Source organism: Cariama cristata, unplaced genomic scaffold (assembly GCF_000690535.1).
Source record: "Cariama cristata isolate BGI_N322 unplaced genomic scaffold, ASM69053v1 scaffold26115, whole genome shotgun sequence".
Taxonomy (NCBI): Eukaryota; Metazoa; Chordata; class Aves; order Cariamiformes; family Cariamidae; genus Cariama; species Cariama cristata.
This window is the reverse complement of record NW_009616222.1, coordinates 4,115-25,297: the sequence shown is the minus strand read 5'-3', so window position 1 is coordinate 25,297 and position 21,183 is coordinate 4,115. Positions and strand designations below refer to the sequence as shown.

General features: G+C 46.5%; 1 protein-coding gene across 1 annotated transcript; it reads right to left on the bottom strand.

Moving 5' to 3' along the window:
* Positions 1–3,132: 3,132 nt before the first annotated feature.
* SLC22A4 (solute carrier family 22 (organic cation/zwitterion transporter), member 4) lies at positions 3,133–19,681 on the bottom strand (the record flags this gene model as incomplete). The annotated part of the gene is made up of 9 exons (XM_009700108.1): positions 3,133–3,208; positions 4,416–4,551; positions 6,919–7,101; positions 7,786–8,000; positions 8,975–9,075; positions 11,090–11,216; positions 13,902–14,073; positions 17,735–17,889; positions 19,558–19,681. Coding segments are annotated over 9 exons (1,289 nt in total), but the record flags the coding sequence as incomplete, so codon positions are not given.
* Positions 19,682–21,183: the final 1,502 nt, after the last annotated feature.

Here is a 21,183-nt window from a genome sequence, read left to right as displayed (position 1 = left end):
ATCTCAAAGGTGGGAAATGAAATGGTCAAAATAGAAGTTAAACCTCAAAATCATCCTTGAGCCTGGCCGGGATCTGTGTCTGGGTCTTTGTAGGGTCACAGAGTCCGGATGGAACCATCTGAAAGGCAGAAAAACTGTACTACACCATGTACACCTACTACACCTTCCACTACATCTATGTGGAAGAGCTTATTGGTGGAAGAGATTATTTTAGGGTTTTGATACTTTATCCATGCTAAATATATTTTAAATTACTTCTTTAAACTTCTTTGCACGAAGCACTTAAGTTAGGAGACTTATTCTTCAATTACAGTTCACACGGAAAGCAGGTTATACAATGCCAGTGCACATTTTTATTACGATGAAGACAGAAGTTAATGAGTGACAATTGCTACAGTTTCATATACGCCTTAGCAGATCCAGTAAGCCAGCTGAGGATCAAAGGTTGCCCAAAGAGACCCAAGTAAACGTGACAGAGGTGACAGATGAGGCACAGCGCAACGGCCCCTGCGGTCAGTGGGAGCGATCCAGCTGGTGCTTCCCTCCCATCCCCAGGTCAGAGCCTGAAGGCATCCCCCAGCCGGGTGTGAGCACACAGGTCCCATACTGAGCCCCGCCGAGTATCCAACGCACACCAAACTCCCTGCAGATTGCAGCAAGAGGCTTAAACAGCTCACTAGCAATAAATTTAATTTCTGCCAATTGCTACTAAACCAGTGCTGTTTTCTTCAGCTTTACAATTAAAAAAAAAAAAAAAAGTAACTCGCCATAAACTGGCACTCCAGATTCATCCTTATTTGATTCTTCTGCAGGCTCTTGCTCTTTGGGTTTCTTCAGAAATCCCCAGGCGAGCCTGGGAAAGATGCTGGCAGAGGACAGAAATTCTCTTTGCAAATGCTTCATCAGCTGAAGCAGTCTCCTTTTCTCATTTTCACTATGCTCGGACACCGTAAGGCCTTATAACAACATTGCATACTTTTCAGAAAAGCACTCCACTCTTGTGAAAGATTTTTTTTTTTTTTAAAATCTGCCATTAAAAATACTAAAATGTGACACTAGCTTGAGATCAATGGTCTAAGTAAGAAAAATGAGACTGATTAAAACAAAACACCACAACTCTTATTTAAAAAAGGAAAAGTAGGTTTTAAGATACTACAAAGTTCAAGAGTACAAAAATATTTACCTTTTAGAAATACCCAAGCCTACAATCACATAAAATATCAACTTAATATAAAAATCTTCACAAAAATATGGCCACCTATATTTAACCAAGTCCTTAAACCTGTCCTACACTGATAAAGGCTTTGCTGAGAAATTTAGTTATGTCTGAACAGCTATTCTATAGATTAACTTTGTAATAAGTAAAAACAAGATTAAATACTGCTGTTATTAGAGAAATTCCAGCTTGAGAAGGGATGAGAACGTCAGGGGTCACAGGATAATGGTTGCCTCATGCCACATTACATTTATGGCAAAAGCATAACTGCAGAAAATCCATATGAAAGTAAATAGTATTTCTGCATCCCAAAGAGCAGCTTGAAATAACTGCACAAGTTCCTTGCATTTAAATGTTGTAAAGCTTTATATTTGTTCTTGAACTTACAGGGAGAGCCTCGTTCCTGTGTCAAGTGCCAGCACAAGACAACTTGCCATGAACTCTCACACTAGAGATGAGACACTGTGCTTTTGTTGGTCCTTACAGAAGGTGAATCATGGCTAATTGTTATTGTTAGAGGGAAAAAAAAAAATAAAAAAAAAATCAGCCTACCAGGTCTGACAGACTTTATGTGGCCAAGAAGTGCATGCACAGCCAATAAATAGAAAAATAAAAAGCATTATACTTTTTTCAAACTATGTAGTGTTCATAAAACAGTAGTAGCACAACTCTAAGCTCTACATTTGTTTTCATTCAATCTAGCTTTGCTGAACTTTAAAAAAAAAATAAATGCATTCATAACCTGTAGGATTTGAAAAACAAAACACTGGCTTTGTTGGTGGGGTTTTTTGTTTTGAAAAAACTATGGTCCCAAGTGAGCCCTTTTGCATTTTTAATAGCTGCAGGTGAATGTCTCCAGCACAGAACAGCAGATTTTTGTGAGCATCAAATCCCCTTTAAATTTGTAAATGGTACAAAGGTTTTGCAGAGGCTTTTGAAACTGCAGTGAGCTTTCTCTGAAGGTACAGAACTACGTGGTATATATTCAAATGAGAAATGAAATGCTTTGAAAAAAAAACCCCAAAGATCTAAAAAACTGCTTATGCCAATACACCATGAAAGACCTGAAAGCTAAAACTGCATGGCATGTTTGGACAGGATCGTTGACGTGCTAAAGCCCATGTTTCTTTTGAAAGCGTGGCCCATCAGAAGGTCAGCAAGCTACAGCCTTTGCTCAGTGTTAAAAGACTTTCCCCCATCCCCAAAGACACTGAACATTCATGAAGCCCAAGGATTTCAGTGGGCTCAGGCTTTATGAAAAAACATTAGCTTTTACAGGAAGAAGTAGATCCCAGGTCCTGGGAAAAGCAAGCGACATCAAAAGATACTCCGATGTCTTGTTTAAAAACCATATCCTTACAGTGAAGTCTATGCTTTACTATAAATTCTGATCCCACTTAGTCTATCGGGCTTTGGTCACGGATTTCAAAGGAGGCCAGGATCTTTCCTTTACAGGCATGTGCTGAGATTTTTCAAAGACAGATGCCCAGCTCCCCTTCATCCAGTCCACACAGAGTGAGAAAAAACACCAGCATTACATTTGCTATCTCTTTTTTTTTCTTTAAGCAGTTTTCATTGAGAACCTGACTGACTGGAGTCATTGCTGTATTATTCCTACGGCTCATTTCTAGCTTACTCCTCGAATCAATCGTGTTCAGCACACGCAGGTCCCCATTTCTCAACAGGCACTCTATCTGCTGACAAACCCCAGGCATTGGGAATTACAGACTGAGAGTCCTATGGGAGTAGACAGCATCTGTTCAGAAAACTACATCTTTGGGTACAGTAGCACAGGGGTAACAACTATGGTGCAGCAGCACTGACTGTTGGGTTTGGTTTGTTTCCTTCTGGCAGAAAATGCATTTTGAGAAGATCATCTTCTTCTTCTTTCAGCCCCTCAGAGCGTGCCTCCTTCTTCACAAGGGTGTTACCAGAATTTTCGGACTCTTCTTTGAATTCCTAATGCCAGTGGGTTGTTGCCCATTTCTGAAACTGAAAGCAAGTAAAAGACCAAGAAGCTAGAGAACATTTTACAGGGTATCATCAGACACTTCCCCCTCCTAGTTAGCACTGCTAAAATAACTATGTTACACTCCTAATAGAAACATTAGAAAAAAAACGTAATGCTCTGTAAAGTATGCCTTTCTGGATTGCAGTAGTGCAGCAAACCTGAATGTAATTCAGTGACTGTAATTCAGTTACTTCAGTCTGCTTACGCAAGAAGCCTGCAAAGGGAGTCTGGTTTGACTCTAGGATTTTTAGCTACAGTTCGTCAACTGCAAAGCTGAAAAGCCATAGGAGAAGTCCCTAATTGCGATAAAAAGCAGCGTGCCCTTCTCAAGGAACCCGGCCTGAGAATTCTTCTTAGTCTGGAAGCGTAATGACAGCTCCTTATACCGACCAGGAATTAGATACTGGCAATTCCAGCTTTTTCATGCTGTTACTGCTCATAAGAGCAAATTCTGCTCCAGTGCAAATCCTCAGTAAGCTGGATAGTAGCTACGCAGCTGCAGTTCGGCTGATTCCACTTCCCTCTGCTGCTCCCAAGGATTTTCCTCCCATGATGGTAACTAGTGAACTGGCCATCCCCACTGCTCCAGCACTGCAATGTACGCGCACAGATTTCAGTGGAGTCGTTTAGGGTACCCTAAACGGCAATGGTGGTGGGGCAAGAGAACTGTCCTTGCTTGCAGCTAAACCAGATAAACCGGGAGAAAAGCTGTCCTGGCATGTCTCTAGCCTCCCAAATGAAAGAGGCTAGAACGCTGAAATCCTGTGTTTCATTTGGAGTGGTACCTAATGACCTTACACTGAAAGAGTAAAGTGTTTTGTAATGTAAATTATCCTGCTAAATGAAGAGTTTAAATGAAGAGTTAAGGAGAGTGAATGATACAAAAGGATGGAAAGTGTTGGGAGATATGAAGCAACAGCCTCAAGGTGATGTGAAGGTCAGCCGTGCTTTTTGAGTGCCCACTTTCAAGTGCGTCAGCTCTCAGGTTCAGAGATTCTGGAGAAAATGCATAATGTCAATGTCTGTCAAATTAACAACAACAACAACAAAATAATCTAAAGGGCACTTTGAAAGCTTTGATGTTTTGCAGTGGATCTGATGAAACATGTTTTCTGATTGTGAAAAGGGACTATGAAGAAAGAGGTCCTGAACTCTTGTGAAGCATGGGATGGATGACAGCCACCTTACCATTTCACCTTCAGCATTTGCTCAAAGCCCTCAGGCAGGGGATTGCCGTAGCTCTCCGGGAGAAACAGGGTAAGGATCCCGATCAGCACGGTCAGGCTTCCCATCAGCATATATGGTAGGAATCTGTCGTAGGCACCTGGCAGAACACAGGACATTAACCACAGTGCTTAACGTCCCCAATCAACAAACCCATGTGGAAAATTTATATTCCAGACCTTGCTGTAATGCAGAATTAATTTGAAATAATTAGCTGAAATCTTCATAAATATCAAAGGTGAATCCAGAATGGAGTTATGCCTGTTATCTGCCAGCAAACAAGGGGATTTTTAAATTTTAAAATGACAAGGTACGCTCTAGGATGATCAATACCCACCATCAATTTCATGCCATCCCCCATGTTTGTGTAACATCTAATAAGGTTTTTTTTCAACTGGGATAGCCAGCATCTTTGCAAGGTAACAGCTCTGCTGGGATCTCTGCTGGAGTCTTCAGTACTACACCGTCCTTAGGAACCAAATCCTCCATTAAATAATTCAGTATGAGGGAATAAAAGTGCTCATAAGCAACCAAGCTCTCATCAGCTGCCTGGGATTGTGCAAAAGAAGGGAAGAGAATGATGGCAGCTGAACAGGCCAATTCCAGACTAACGGGCCATTAATGGGGAAATCCTTAAATGTCTTCCTTATTGCAAAGGGAGAAAGCATCCGGCCTCCCGTGACAGACAAGAGGCTCTGACCTTGGTCTACTCGGAATATTATTTTGGACTAGAAGGCAGCAGCCCCTGCCAGCAGCCTGAAGCTAGTGCACAAGTGTTTGGGCAGGATGCAAGATCTTCAAGTCACAATAGCACAGCAATGAAAAGTCTTTCAGTAAAAGGATTAGATAGGAGTTAAAGTATTTAAGGTAGAGAAAGTACCAAACTGGACTTGACAGCTTTATTTTTCAGTTGGGATAGGGCAGTATGCTTTATAACATACGGAATAAACTAGGATTAAAGTGAAGGCCCTTGGGTGCTTCACATAGAGCCAAAGTTTGTGATTTGATCTCTTCCGTGTTCACGAGCTGGATGAACTGCAAGGTCCTAATTTAGCTGTAGCAAATAGCAGCAGCTGACGAGTTTCTCCTAAAACCTCCTAAAGTTTAGGAAACTGTTCTGATGACTGGAACAAGATGTTTTTTCAAGGCTGAGCCTATGGAAACCTGGGAAAAAAACAAACCAAACCAAACCAGTAAAAACTTTATCCTGTCTACATCTCTCTACTGTTACCTGTGCTGCAACGGAGACTGAAGACCCTAAGGAGCATCACAGTCCTGCTGTCCCTTTTACTTTACATTTGCACTGTACAAGTGTGAAATAAAGACAACGTCTTTTCATCATTTTTGGTACAGTGTGTTACAGTCACACTGGAATGCAGAAGTGAGACAACACAAGTGAGCTACAGATAGTAGTCTCCTCTCCCCTTTTCCTGGCACAGTGAACCAGCAGTGTTCTGCCAGAGTCGGCAAAGTCACACTCATTTTGTATTAAAGGTCTCAGCAAGAAGCAAGACTCGTTAGGGGCAGGGGAGAGCTGAGATGGGTCCAGTGATGGCAGAAGGAAATAAATCATGTGTGAGCAAAAGCAGCAGGAGATTGAGCCCCCCTGACTAAGCAGTCAGTATTCACAGATACTTCCACCCTTAGTGCCCTAATCTCTGCCACCCTTTCCTGTCTGCAACATAAGGATCATTTCTGTGTACTTAAAAAAAAATAATTTATCAATTAATATTTGTGCAGCACCCAGAATGTGATGGTGATCAGTGTCAAAAAGAGCCTATGAGGAAATCAATAATTCTGCTTACAGACCAAGGCATGAACAATAAGAAAAAGCAAAATGAATGACGAGGTGCCTGGCTTAGTAATTAAAAAAAAAAAAAATTACTTTATGAAGGTCACAATTAAACACACTCTTGTGCTGCTTAATCTGCATGTTTTCCATGTATAGCTTTAGAGAGCACAGATTCCAGGGATGTTTGGATTCCCACCTGGTTCATCTGCCCCTGACAGACCCATCTCAGGGTGCGCATGAAGAGTACATCGCAATGAATTTCCTACTGCTAGATTTCCTTACTTCTAGATGGCTTCTTGTCACACTCTCCTGGGAAGCTAACTGGCGTCCGCGTGGTAACACCCATTGCCAAGATGTGACCAATTATCATCCCAACCACGCCGCCTGCGCGGTTTATAAACCCCGTCATTGCCTTGGACCAGCTCAGACCCACTCTGGCGCTGTATGAATGGTCCCTAGCTTCAATAAAGGGAAAAAGTGCCAGATTCTTCTGTGAAACCCAAGGAGCTCCGCTTCATTTCTACAGTGTATGACAGCGAGCTCAGATCCAAGGGGAGAGAAGGGATTTAAAAGACAACAAATGAAGGGACTTAAAGCTGAGCCTGCAGTGCAGGAGCTCAGATAACTTCTCCGGGCAGTTGTGTAGCACAAGGCAAGAAACACAAGATGTCTCACCCAGGTAAACAAAGTAAGGAGCAATGATGCTGCCCAGCCTGGAAGCCATGGAAGTAGCTCCGACTGCCATGTTTCGCACTAGTGTCGGGTACAGCTCCACATTGTAGACATAAAGCATTGAAAAGGCAGCTGTGATCCCAAATTTTCCAAGCATCACCAGGCCAACAGACAGGACATTAAAATCTGAAGGAGAAAAAATAAAGTCAAGGTGAATAAACAACACCGTGTTCTTATTACTTGTATTTCTTCTACATCCCAAAGATCATATTGCTGTTTTTTTCCTAGTGGTTGTGGTTTTGGTTTGGTGTTGTTTTTTGTTTTTTTTTTTAAATTATACAATGCATTAGCCTCATCCCTAGTAGACTTGGCTCCACACTTCCCACTAAGCATAATGTAGATGCTCATGTTACTTTGTACTGTTTGGATTTTGGTTGTCTCCCAGTAAAACAGCATTCTTGAAATGGAACAAAACTCTGGATTACACAGCAACAAAGCACAAGCTTAAATCCACCCCTTTTCCACAAAATCCTGTGGAGATTTACACACAGTGAAACCTGGAAGACTTGCAGGTTTTTTTAGCCTCTACGCACAACCAGATAAATCACAGTACACTTCTGGTTCTCATTTTACAAGCTGGTTCCCCTGGACTATAAAAAGCTCAGTAATTTGACACAATAAATGAGAGCCGTGCATGACTCGGCATATACATACGCATAAAAAAAAGTCATGGCTGCAAGTGATCAGCATAAACTCGACCTCAAATTCTAAATTTGGACATGGTTTCCAGTAATTTTACAGAACTATTAGATAGTACCATAAAATATTTCTAACATTTTATATACTGAAGTCATGTATTGAATCTTGTACCTGCAGGAACCAGCTGAATGAAGAGGACAACTCCTCCTCCTAAAAACAAGATGCCAGATAAGGAGTAGCGCCGAGGGAGGGAGCGGAGGAGAAGCCAGGCAATCACATAAGCTGGAACTTCAATAACAGCCGAGAGGAAACAGTTGATGTAGGCATTTCCATGCCAGTTTGGAGTGCTGAGGGACAGCCCAAAGTAACCAACCGATGTGAAAAACCTGAGAAAAGCAGTAAAACCAAATTATTCCAGAAACACCAGTCTGTGAACGCCTCCAGTGTTGCCTCAGATGTTGTTACAAAAATAGGATGTCGCGAAGCATCGCCACAGGCATCGTGGCTTAAAAGAGAATTTCAGTGGCAACCCTGTCTTTCTAATTCTGTCACCCCTTCCAGTGACCACATCCACAGCGGCTTGAAGAGACCTCTGATTTCTCTGTCCTTCCTGCATACACTAGACCAAGTAAAATGCTTTGTGGAAGTCATTCACAAAGGCTTTTCATTGCAATGGACTCATTAACGGCACAATGAAATAACTCTTGAAAGCTTCCCATGCCAACTACGTTCCTACTTGTAGCCAACTCCAGTGACAGGATCTCCCACCCTCAGCAGTTCTGTTAGATCTTAGTTAATCTTCACGAGAGAGCTGGATGTTCGGGTTTCAAATCTCAAGAGTGCCTTACTATGGCATGCCAAGTGTGCTAGCCAGTTCCTTTCTGCTGGGGGAAACGTGTACAGAAAAGGGTCTCGTTTGTCTATACGGTATTATTGGGTCCTCATTCCTCGCGGTTGCCCAGGCAGGGACCAGGATCTCACTGAGATGGGCACTGATCAGAAACAGAACAAAAACGCTGGCCATGGGTCTGCTTCTTGTTATGTTACTGAGTTGCTGCCTTGGCTTCAAGAAGGACATTTCTCTTCAAACAGATTACAGAGATGGGAGCTTCTTTAAGGAAAAAAAAAAAAAAAAACAAAACCAAAAGTTGTTACATGTACTGTGGAACTATTTTACACCTGAGTCGAGGCCACTCTCTCCATATTCTTGTGTTTTAATGCACTGAGGGCCATGTACCCGCCAAGGACCGCATGTAGATGGGCTCCGAGGCTGGGACTTACTATCTAAACCTGTGGCATGTGCCCTCAAATCAGAAACTGTTCTATCGCCTGGGTATTTTAGGAATACACATTTCCTTACCACAAAAGTAATGACATAATAGTAATAGTTGCAATGTTTCGGGTTCGAAATAGGTCCAGAAGGATAGCCTTCTGCTGCTGCTGAGGCTTCGAATCCTGCATCTGAAGGAAAAAGGAAAACAAAACCAAAAAAATTCCCACACACCTAAGAGCAAAGCAACCTCTGCATACCCACAAGTTTGGGCAGTTACGACTCTATCAATCGGGGGATAACCAGTCAGCCCAAGGGCCACTGCTGCACCAGGGAGAGCGGTCCTTAGGTAGAGCTTCTCTCTGCACCCAGCTGTACTCATGGTAGTTGCCAGTTTTTTGTTAATAAAAAGGTAGCACTGAGACCGTTGCACCACGTTGACTAATTAAAAAGGAGTATCAGCTGACAAGAAAGACGCATTAACATTTCCTTAAGGTTCTAACACAGTACTTCCAGGAGTAACCTCATTACCAAAGGCATTTTTCTGTGCACTGTCCACTCAACTCTCTTCTGTTCAACCTTCACAAACGATGTGAAATAAATGCAGAAAATCACCCAGTTTTTCTGCCTGCCAGCAACCTGCTGGGGACGGATGTCAGAGCTCGGCACAGTGGCCAGGGCGCATCATGGGAGCATCCACCACCCCAGGTCGGAGATGGAGGGTCCAGTTTGAGGCCTGAAGCAGGAATCTTCTGGGCGGCATTAGGGTGCCCTTCTGCCTGCACGGAGAGCCCTCGCTGGGGCAAAGCCAGTGCTCGTGGCCAGGCTTCCCCCCAAGCCCAAAGACCAAACCACCCTGGCCCTCCATACGGGGCTACCTGGGAGATTTCCGATGGTTTCCGAGGAATGTCTTTCTAGCAATGTTTGAAAAATACTTCCAATGGAGGACTTAACATGCAAACGTCACCCTCAGGCTTTTGTAGACAGACGCTTTGGCACACAAGATTCCCACAAAGTAAAGGACAGCCGAGTTGCTGCTTGGTCTCAAAAAATATGCAGGAGTGATGAAAAGTGAACTCACATTCTGGAATGTGAAAAAGTCATGTCCAGTATGAAAGACATCTGAACTCTGGCTGTGAAGTAAGGAAAGTGCTTTTCCATGGTTTCTGTAGGATGAGCTTCCCATAGCTGGAAGACACGCTTCAATTTACACTACAACATACACTTGGAAAAGAGATCTCCAGCAGCTCAGCCAAAATGTAAGCGTGACATTCAAGAGATGGGTCCTGCTCACCAGAGGTGTAACACGCAGCATCTCTCTCCCGCAGACGCTGCAAAGGAGCACGCGGTGCTTTGCTTTCTGCTCCATCAGGAGACATCAGGAGGCATAAAACGCAGGGGCTAGTATAACACAGTAAGGTAAGATCTGGCAAACAGACATGCAGTCATTACTGACGCAAGGCTGGAAGCGTTGCCGGTTTCTTTGCACAAGAAAACCATCTGTGCCTCTTCCACAGGAGCTCCGGCCAGGGCAGAGCCACTAGAGGGGAGACGAGCACAAGAACCAGCCGTCCCGCTGCCGCCCGCCGCTCCCGCCTTGCTGGGGTGCTAGGTTTGTGCTAGGCTTTCTCCTTTTAACCAATAAATATGAAATACAAGAAAAAAACCCAAACGCACAGGCCTGAAAAAGAGCTTAATGTTCTTTGCCGCCTTCGCTACCATCATGGTTTTCAAGTGCCCTTATAGCACTCGGGTGCTTTGGCTGGTTTGTGCAACCTGAGGAGTCCCTTGGGGCTCCGTGCAGCCCCGGCACACATGGGTGCCGATTCGGGGTCCCCTGCACAGCCCCCCCACGAAGGGCTGCTCTTAAACTGCAAATCGCTAATACCGCACCAAGCTGAAACAGGGACAAACACGTCCCCCCCGGGTCTTCTCAGTGCCCAGAGGGTGAAGCAATCTGGGTTACCCTTGCTCTGAAAACCACAACCAACCACCGCTGAGGAAGAGAATTTTACTGTAAAAAACAACCAAAACTCTCCTCTGGCTTCTCATTTTGAGCTCGCTAACCCAGCACTTACCTCACGCCAACAGCCACTGCCAGAGCTGCTGGCACAACCCATCTCTCTGCTGGCGTTTCCCAACAAGTCAACTGGCCAAAGGGGGAAACTGCCGGCGAGGTAAAGTACCAGGATGTATGAAACGTACCTCCGCGGTGTCGAAAAGCACGGCTGGGGCTCGAACACCATTTATTTTTGCAGCCTTCCGGATAATAGCTTCTGCCTCCTTATATCTTCCCTGGGAGATCAGCCACCGTGGGGATTCAGGAATGATCCTGCAATAAGTTTCAGAATAAATGACTCAACATTTTCACAAAAGGAAAGAGTTATTAAAAACACATGTATCGTTTTTATGAGTTACGCTCTCGTCTCACAGATTGCTTGGAGCAGAAGACAGTCAGCACAGAAGCATGTGGGCACCAATCCATGGACTTGTCCCACTGGGATCAATAGGAGAATTCAAATACATGGGACGCGTTTATTCTCATGCTGAAGTAGGTGCATGCTTAGGCCCTTGTCCTGGGTGGTTGTTTTCTAAGGAAAAATTGATGTCCACCAGAAAAAAAACTAGATGTCACCAGATAAGACAGCAAAGATAGGGGTAGCTTAGCCAGTGTTGAGCAAGAATATTCCGCACACAATGCAGAAATGCTTTAAATACGCACAGGGTATATTTAAAGGCTCTGTGTCATAGGAATCTTATAGACAAACCTCACACTTCTACCACAGCTCTGAGGCAGAGGACAGCGGCAGTGTCCCCTTGTAGAGCTGATGACATTTTCTAATTAATTCCAGGCACGTGTTGAGTGAATTAACACCAAACACAGGACAGAAAATCTCACCTTTCCTTAACTAAATCCTTTGATCTTAACAGACGCTACCTTGCTCCCTTTAGCCAGCAGCATTTTTCCCTCTCCTTGGAAAAAAGCAGGTCAGACACTCCTTTTCTGATGAACTCCCTAAAGGACTGACCCAAAGCCGCGTCAATGGTTTCGAGCATCAGATGATTTAGATCAGATCCTTCAGCCACTAACGTGATTTTCTGTGAGGTGAGCTGTCTCCACTGCTCTTCTTTGTGGACAAGCTGAGGAACACAAGACTGCAGAGACGATGCTGGGAACCTTCTGAAGAATTTGGAAGAGGAACGAATAAAAGAGCAACTATGGCACGGAGTGGTGGGATGTGCAAGTCACGTTGCCCGTGGAAGCAGTGGGTCCAGATGCCCAAACGCCAGCCAACACCAACCTGCCTCGGCAGACCTTTGCCAGTGCACCTTGATCCCCATCTAGCCCCACAGTAGCCCCAGACTGGAAGCACCGTCCGTGGAAATTTTTGGCATGCTTTATGATGTACGCTCTTAAAAAGCATGGAAATTCCCACCAAATCCATTTGAAAGCAGGACTCCGAAGCCATGCCTTGGGGGACAAATTTCACGCACCTTACAGTGCCTGTTCTATAGCAGATGTCTGAGAGGCTTCCACCCAAAACCAGCCTCCCCGAAGAGCAGCTGCTTGCTGCAGTGGGAAATGCCGCTGTGTTGAAGGAGTTCAAAACATTTCAAATTAAACAAGCAAATTGACACTTAAACCAAATCAGACTATCTTTAAAATCAGATGATAGCAGAGGTGGAGCTGAAAACCATTTTAAAGGTTTGGTTTGGTTTGAAGACTAAGATCAAAAAAACCAAAACCAAAACCCCAAACCAAAACAATCAGCAGAGATTTCTGACAAGAGTGAGATCTGCAGGAGATCTTTTAGACTAGAGAAGAGTGGGTCTAAATGACTCAACTGTTATAAAGACATTAATCTCTTACTTGTAGGTATAATTCGTTCAAGATAATAGGAAGAAAGGCATTCCCCAGATGAGACTAATACGAAGGGAAGGAACTCTTTGTTGTAAATTATCCTTATTTTATGAGTGTGAGCGATACCTTGCCTTTCCCTTTCTATTTTCTAAACACCTATCTCTTCAGAAAACAACAGATGACCAAGGCAGCAACAGAACAAGGATATCTGTCCTTCTATAATGCTTCTGTCCAGCTGAGAGGAGCAGGGATTTTTCCTAAATTGTTTTTTCAGTCCCACAGGGAAGAGCAAGCATGGGCAAGTGAGGCTGCACCTACACGTCCACCCACGTGCTAGAGCAGGAGTGGGTGAGCGCAATGGAAAGATGGAAGAAAACACGGACTCAGCCACCAAGAAGCCAGCGTGGGATGGCTCAGAGGAGCGGGCTAAGGAAGAGCCAACCTTTGGCTTAGCCAGAGAGAGTTACCATGGGCCAAAGGAGCTCACAAATCAAAGTCCTGCTCCAGCAGTGAAAGCAAAGCCTGTGCGGACACAGGGCTCCTGGCACACAGAACCAGGGAGAGGGCTGGCCTGGCGAGCTCTGCCGGCAAACGCCTCTGCTTAACGACATCCAGTGCAACGAACTGCTCGGTGACATCGAGTGCAATAAAGTGCCAGCTGCTGCATGCCGAGTGACCGGGCTCAGCCTTTCACGGAGATTTTAGTACCGATCAGCAGGTGAATCCGCATTAAAAAAGGCTTAAAGGAAAAGGAAGGAAGCAAAGTTAGAACGAATCACCCAGCGGTACTACAGGGCTAAACCTAGAGGTGGTTAACAGTGCCCAGAGTTAGGAGTCAAATACAGAATTCCCAAGCTGCTCCGGAAAGCTGGTGAACAGGTGGCTTCCAGCACACAGCCAGCACCAGCAGGGCTCTGCAGGTAGCTAACTCAACTTAAAAGTGGCAAAAAAAACCCCAAACAAACAAAAAATCTCCCTAACTCCCACCTCAAGGCAAAGCCTCCTCACGTAGCAAACAGGAAAAAAAAAAAACAACAAAACCCAAAGAGGAGAAACGGGACCCTCCCCGACACCCACCATGACCCGGCAGAGAGAGCATCAGGCGGGGAGGGGAGGTGGGGAGCGTGGCCTCGCGGGGGGCACGGGGGCACTCACCACCAGAGCGGGATGCAGAACAGCCCCGGGACAGTGAGCGCCAGCAGCAGCATCCGCCAGTCTCTGATGAAGTAAGCAAACAGTGGCAGCAACATGTAGCCAATTGCAAAAAATATGCAAACTCCTAATGTAGAGAATATAATACGAACTGATTTGCCAAGAATTTCTGTTCCTGTTTAAAACAAGGGAGGTTGGATTAGCATTTTAACTCTTTCTTTTCAATCATGACTAAATACTTTACTACATTTACCAAAAAAAAAAAAAAAAAGCAAGCTAAACAATCTTAGAAAAGAGCAGCACAGCACGGACCCACCCAGTAGAGCTGGGAGTATCGGGGACCTTCAGAAGAAGGAGCAACTTCTGTTTGCTTTGATTAAGGCATTGTCAGAGACAGATAAGGGCAGGCACGGGGAATGGCCCACAGACTGCCAGGAGCCTCCCCGACATGCCCGGCTAGGACATAGCCTGCTCCCCCACGTAACCCACTGGGATTTAAGATGCTGTTCACTGCTGAGCACTTCTGGAGGAGAGCAGGTCTGTGGATGGCAGACTGGCATGGGATGGAAGGAACGCGAATTTACAGCAAGGCGGGAACAAATTTCACGTTGTTTTTTTGGAACAGAAGGCTGGAATATCAGACCGGCACATCGCGGGCTGTAGGACACAACCGGGGAAGATGCCATCTTCTAACGACGCTACTGCTCCAGTAGCCAGGCAGCGGTCAATGAAAGCATCCTACAACCACTGCGTCAGGCGCAGCCTAGCAGCAACCTAACAGCTAGTAATAAAAATTGAGACTGTTGTAAGCCTTCAAGAGCACTCAATTTCTTTTCCAATAAAATACCTAGCCACTGCTTAACAAAATCCACAGAGGCCCTCAGGTCCACTTCACTTCTCGTTGAGCTCTCAGCCCTGGGTCTGCAGAGCTCTCCTCTCCATCAGGAGCACTGCCAGGGCCGTAACTCCCCCAGTTTGATCGGGACTCAGTTAAAAAGCAAATGACAGTGAGCGAACAGGAGGGTCTTGGGAAGCCTGGAGAGTGTATTTTGGTTACGTAGCATGGTAAGAACTCCAGCATTTAATATTGCAGAGAAAATGGAAAAAAATACCCAAGACTGAAAAAAACCCTCCTGTTTGATAGCTACATGAACTTTCATTTTAGAGACTTGGAGTAACTGAACAAAATCACAGTAAGAAAACTGAAAATAAGAACTCCTAGGGGTAAAGTGAGCGTGTGGGGAAAAATTAGCCCATCTTCCTCTACTGATTGCTCTTGCCTAGAGGGGCTCTCTTGGGAGAGGTCCGATACTTGAAACATTGGTTTATGCCTATTAAACATTACATTATAATTTGTGGCAATTGAAAGCCAACATGAGATGACACCTTTCAACTACAATTCTCTTCTCTCCTGCCTCTCCTCCTCCCTATTCTCCTGGCCAAGGAGTAACAGCTCTGGGACAACACTAACATGCCTTCACAAATCCAAGTAGTGTTTTACAGTCCCAGAACTTGAACACAACAGTTTTGAGCATAAAAAAACAACCGAGGCCTAAAGCTAAGAAAAAATGCTGCAGAGAGAAATTTCACAGAATGTGGCTGAAAAAAAAATAATTCTCTACAGGAGTTCACCAACAGCTTGGGGGGGGGAAACTGTTCTTATGAAGGTGGGCAGCAATAGCGCAAAGGGCAGGAAGAGCCCGGGTGGCTGAGGATGCTGAACAGGGTCTGAGCTACGCACGAGGAGGCAACACAGATTTGGATGTTGAAAGCTGGAACGACAGGAGAGACCTGTGCTGAGGTGGCCACTTGAAAAACAACCACCCCACTTGGGGACTGAGGGTGCCAGGGCTGCAGGACAGCCAGCGACAACGGGGACTTTGTACGTGCCGGTGTCACCGCTCCCCTCGCCAGCGCAGGGCACAGCCCTGACCGCCGTCGGATGAAGCAAGGGAGGCATCTCCAGCGCATCCCACCATCAGGGTGGGCTTTCTTGAGGAGTTACTTTTCTTTTTGTGGGTATATTCTCCTATCCAGCACCTCTGTCGCGTGCGGCTTCCTGCAAGGTCCCGGGTTTGCCTTGCCACGGGCAGAAGTCAGGGCACTCGTCGGGGCATGCCGATGATGCGGCTACGCAGTGTAGGGTGGGAAGGACCATCCTTCCTTAGTGCCTCCCTCCTTACCGATGACAGGCAGCTGATGACTCACTTAAATTAGGAAGCTGATGTCTAAATTAGTTTAGATTAATCCTGCCCTTCGTAACGGCCTCAAGGCTGCCAGGGAACAGGGAGTGCCCGAGGCACCTGCCTCTCCACTCCCAGGGAGTCATCGCTGCTGGAACAACTCTCCAGCAAACAGGACAGCAGAAGAGACAACACAAGGGATTTGTTTGCCAGCAAACTGCAGCTGTGCAATTAAACAAACCTAACATTACTTCGGGAGACCCAGTCCTATCTGTCAGCAGTGGGGGCATTTGTCCCCCTTGCAGCTTTGCCTCTGCCGAGTGCCGAGGCAGCATCCTGATCTGCATCCAGCTGTGCCCCACCTTCCTGCATCCAGCTGTGCCCCACCTTCCCAGGGGAGCTGCGGAGCTAAATTCCTGCCCGATCAGATCCTGCACCCCCATTAGAGAGACTCGTGCTACACAAACCCCATGTGCTTCCAAGAGGATTTCCAGCCAAGCCAGCGCTCCTGACCCAGCGCCGTACCTCCCAGCCTTCCCACGGCAGGCGTTCGCTCCGGCTCCATCAGCTCCGCGCAGGAGTTAACGACCAGGAGAGAGGGAGCAGTGGCAGCAGCGATAGCAATGGCACGGGATCTCCCCGCTGACAGCCTGACCTACTTAATCCTCCCTCTGCCGCTCGCAGCGGTGACTCAGGGCTGCCCGGGGACACGATGCCACATCCCCTCCATAGCACTGATTTCACATTATGCTCTTCAGCTCTATTTTTGACCCGTTAAAGCCTCACGGGGTCGGAAAGAACAGCATTAACTATTAGTATACGGTTTTAATTTAGACTAGCTCATGCTACGATTACAAATTGTAATTTTGACACTATTGGTTTAAAAGTTGACATAAATATATATATGTATGCACACTTTAAAGACAGCTCTTGCAATTCCCAGCTCCCCCCCACGGCCTGCATCAGTCATCCCCGTAATTCACCCGTGCAGTCGCCCTTCCCGAAAGCCCTGTGACTGGTGGGAGGCTCTGCAGGGTCCCCTTCCCCACGGGGTCCCCCCTTCCCGCAGGGTCCCCAGGCAGCGACGGCTGCCGGCCTTTTCTTCCTACGCTCCCTGTAGAAAACAAAACAAACCTTGGCCTCTAAAATTAGGGACTTTATTGCTAACCTCAGCACCGAGACCCGTGACTTCATGGCTAAGGGGGCTCTGACACCCACCCAGCTCGTCCACCCCACATTCGCTGTGCCTGGAAAGGCCGGTTTGCTCCAAGGCTTTGCACCCAGGTAGGCACCGACCCCTCTGCAAAGGGGCAGAGAGGCGGGGAGGAACCCGAATGCCTTCTCCATCTCAGACCTGCTTCTGCCGATAACAAACCCTGAACGCTGCCTTGAACTTCTGCTCCAAAGAAGAGGGAAATGGATGTTTAGTTAGAGTCTTCCTGCTCTCTTCTTCTTCTCTACACCTTTAGAAAGCATACGCTTGAAGCATCCAAGAGCAAAAAAAAAATAAAAATCACACTGGCCTAAATTAGGAATTGTACTGGTGAGGTCTAATTAAATGATGCAGGTTCAGGAGGGAAAAGAAAATAAATCAAAACTGAAAAAAACCAGTACATTAAACAAGCATTTAATCTAATGCAGAGATATTCATACCCAGTATGAAGGCCACCACGTAGTTAGAGATCTGTCCCATCCCCACTATGAGAAAGAGCACTGTGAACATCTCCCAGCTGGTAGAGAAGATCTGCACGAAGCTGAAGCCAGTCTGCACGGCCATTGTCAAAAAAAGGATATTCTTCCTGCCAAACCTTTTGCAAAAGATAAAGATTATGTTGAAATAGCATGTACTTACGGAGTGAGGCTATATAAGAGAGCACAAAGGAGCACAAACATCCAACATCAAGCGATGCAGCTCAGCACAACCTGAAGTTTGGTTCATCTTAAAGAATTTTGTTTATTATTTTCATAAGCACTAAAAAAGAAATTAGAACTTCCAAGACCCAGGAAATAAACCAAGAAGAAAAATTAAGATCAGAAACTTCAGGGAGCCACTGGAGAGGGACTAAGGCGACTAAGCAACAGTACATAAGTGAGACACATGAAAATTGCAAGCCAAAGTTAGGAAGTGATGGCTTTTAGGCTACTGGCATCTATACATTGCAACACCATTTTGCTTTGAATGTGTTAAATAGCTTTATCAACTGGTTTTGATCTGAGTTGCCGTACATATTGCACCCGTTCTCTCACCCACCTCTCTGCACTAGAATTACATAGCATTGTCTCATGGCAAGGTAAGAGCAACGCTTACGTAGGGGTTTGCACACCCAGGGCACGCTGCCCTGGGCACGGACACTGCAGGGGCCCTGGACTTCGGAAAGGTTTCTGCAGCAGCACAGGGAAAATCACTCAGGTACGGGCTCAGAACATACCCCTTTACTGACAAAACATTTCCAAAATAATTCAATGCATAGCTCATGCCAGAAGGTGACCAGGCTCTCGGGGCGGCTGACCGGCCCTGCTGCTGCCGGGGCACGCATGCTTCTCAGATGCTCCCAGTTGGCCCATGGCACCCGTGGGATTTAGCGATTATCTCATCTCCCTTTCAAACAGTAACACCGACTGACTTCTGCACCGGGTGCAGGAGTAGGAGATTAAATTCGGATCACATGGAATTTAATGCTGGAGGCTTTAGGATTTCTCCTAAAACTCCCATCGAGTTTTGAAACCCCTCTGCTAAACACCCCGAGGAGCACTGCTGCTCTTACGACTTCCCCGTTATCAGGCAGCAACCAAAGCGGTACTGGAGACCTCACCGTAATGGTATGGGAAAAGAAGCTAAGGGCTGTATAAAGAAGGAAGCAGAGACTTGCAGGAGGAACGTATATTCTGCCTTCATCCTTGTAAGGACAAAACTTCAATGCTGCCGAGATAATTATCAAATGCCTGTAATGATTTTTTTTTACTATTTTACATCTGCTTAGTTAGATGCTATGACACGATTGCTATCCATTTACAGGTTATCTTTCTTCTTTCTCTTGGATGTGCTTTATTTCCAGCAAACCATCTCTTCTATGCAGAGCCTCCATTCAAAGGACAAGTTTCTATCCTGCAGCTCCAAGAATGGACTGTCAGTTACTGTGTGACAAACATCATCTTTTAAACTCCTAAAAAGCCCAGATAAAGAAACAAATGTGGTCGTGAAGTGAAAACCATCACATCAGTCTGCAAAGCAGCGGCATAGGCTCCTGGCGGAGATCAGTTCTTAGACTGCTGAAGCACCCAAGAGGCACTAATCCTACACCTGGGGTAGATCAAGGTTGGGATTTTTGAAGAAGCCAGGCCAGTTAACTCACTTTGATCAAAATTCAGAGAACTGGACATTTAACATCTTTACACCTCTTAAAAACAAACGCACCAGTCGTGGCACCAGGTCTGCCCTGCTCTGCCCACGGGCGAAGCAGGAGCTGCGGCGTTACCTGTCCGAGAGCTGCCCCGAGATGAAGGAGCCGATGAGGACCCCCACGAAGAAGAGGGAGGTGGTCAGCGGGGCTTTCCAGTCGTCCTCGCACACCAGGTTCCACTGCAAGAGAAGGGCCCGCGCTCAGACACGGCCGCAGCGCTGTGTCGAGCCTCCTCCAGGCACAGGGGTTATCAGCTGGAGGCACACACATTTCCATGTAATTTAATTTTGTTTCCCCACACCCACATTTCCACCCGTCGCTGCACCAGTATTGTTTTCACAGTGCAGGTGGCTGTCGGAGCACCCTGCTTAAAGCACACACACACAAAAAAAGGGAAAGCGGTTGCCTCCCCAGGCAAGCCCCATCCAGCCGAAACGTCGGCAGCCGTCGGACGGGACCCCATCACCTCTGAAGCGGGTGAGCGGCCAGCAATGCCAAACCCGATGGGCAGTCGGTGTGTGCAGCCCAGGCACTGCCCTGGACCCATTTCCTACACAATCTCCCCATCACGTGCCCGCCAGGGCCCCCGACACCCAGGCCCTGGCTCCCCATGGCCCGAGATGCTCCCCACCACAAAAGCAGAGCAATGCAGAAGGGTGAAGAACGGCCCCATCCCTGGGTAGGGACGGTTTCCAGTTTACCTGACCTCTGCCAACACAAAACCTGCTGCATTTCTACAACTTCTGGGGTTGACAAAACACACACAAGAAGATGCACAGAATGAAATCTCTTTTCCTGTGCTGATGTGTTTCCAAATTCCTTTCCACTCCCACAACCTGCAGGGCTGACTCAGTGCCCATCACTCAGCCTCGCGACCAGACCAGCTGGGGCTGGAGGCTTAGGACAGGAGCCAGTGTGGAAACTTCCACCTAAAGCCACTCGTAACCCCTGACAAGGTTTAAAAAAATAAAAACAGCGTCATGAGTCTCCATCCACCGAAATTACGGCCAAGCGTGTTTCTGCCATGGCTTGCTGCCGTCCCGGTGACTAATCTCCCGGGTAAAGCATGCCTGCCAGGAGCGCTTATGGATAGACTTCAAACGTGTCAGTCTCCGATCAGATAATTCTACCACAAAGGTAAGCTAATTAGAGCACAGATCAAAGTATAGCATAATTTTAATAATTAGCCACGCTATCAGAGAGCAGGGACATTGCCCACACCAGTGCTCACCCTGTGCTTGGGGGAATGGATGGGCCAAGCCGTCTCGGCAAGCGGTGGCCAAGCCCAGGCAAAGGCAGGGGCAGTGGAGCAGAAACCTCCCCTCTGGGCTGCTCGGGCTCCTCCGCTCAGCTGCAGGCAACAAAAAGGAGCAACTCTGGCGTTACAAAGAGACCCAGGTGCCATCGGCCAGCACTGCAAGTCCTGCCAAAACCAAACCAAACAGCCGACGGGTCGGTGGCTGGGCTTCGCTTCTGCTGCGGAAGAACAAGCAGAAGTAAATCCCAAAGCAAGGGGGGATGCGGTGTGGTTCGATGCAGTTTGCTCTGGACTATAATTTGGGAACGAGATGCAATCTACGCCTATTTTCAGGCAGAACGAGGGTACGCTGCCAGCGGCGGGGAGCCGGGTACCTCTGCCCAGCTTGCCAAGTGACACCAGCTACATGACAAAACCAGATGAATCGAGTTTAAAAAACACAG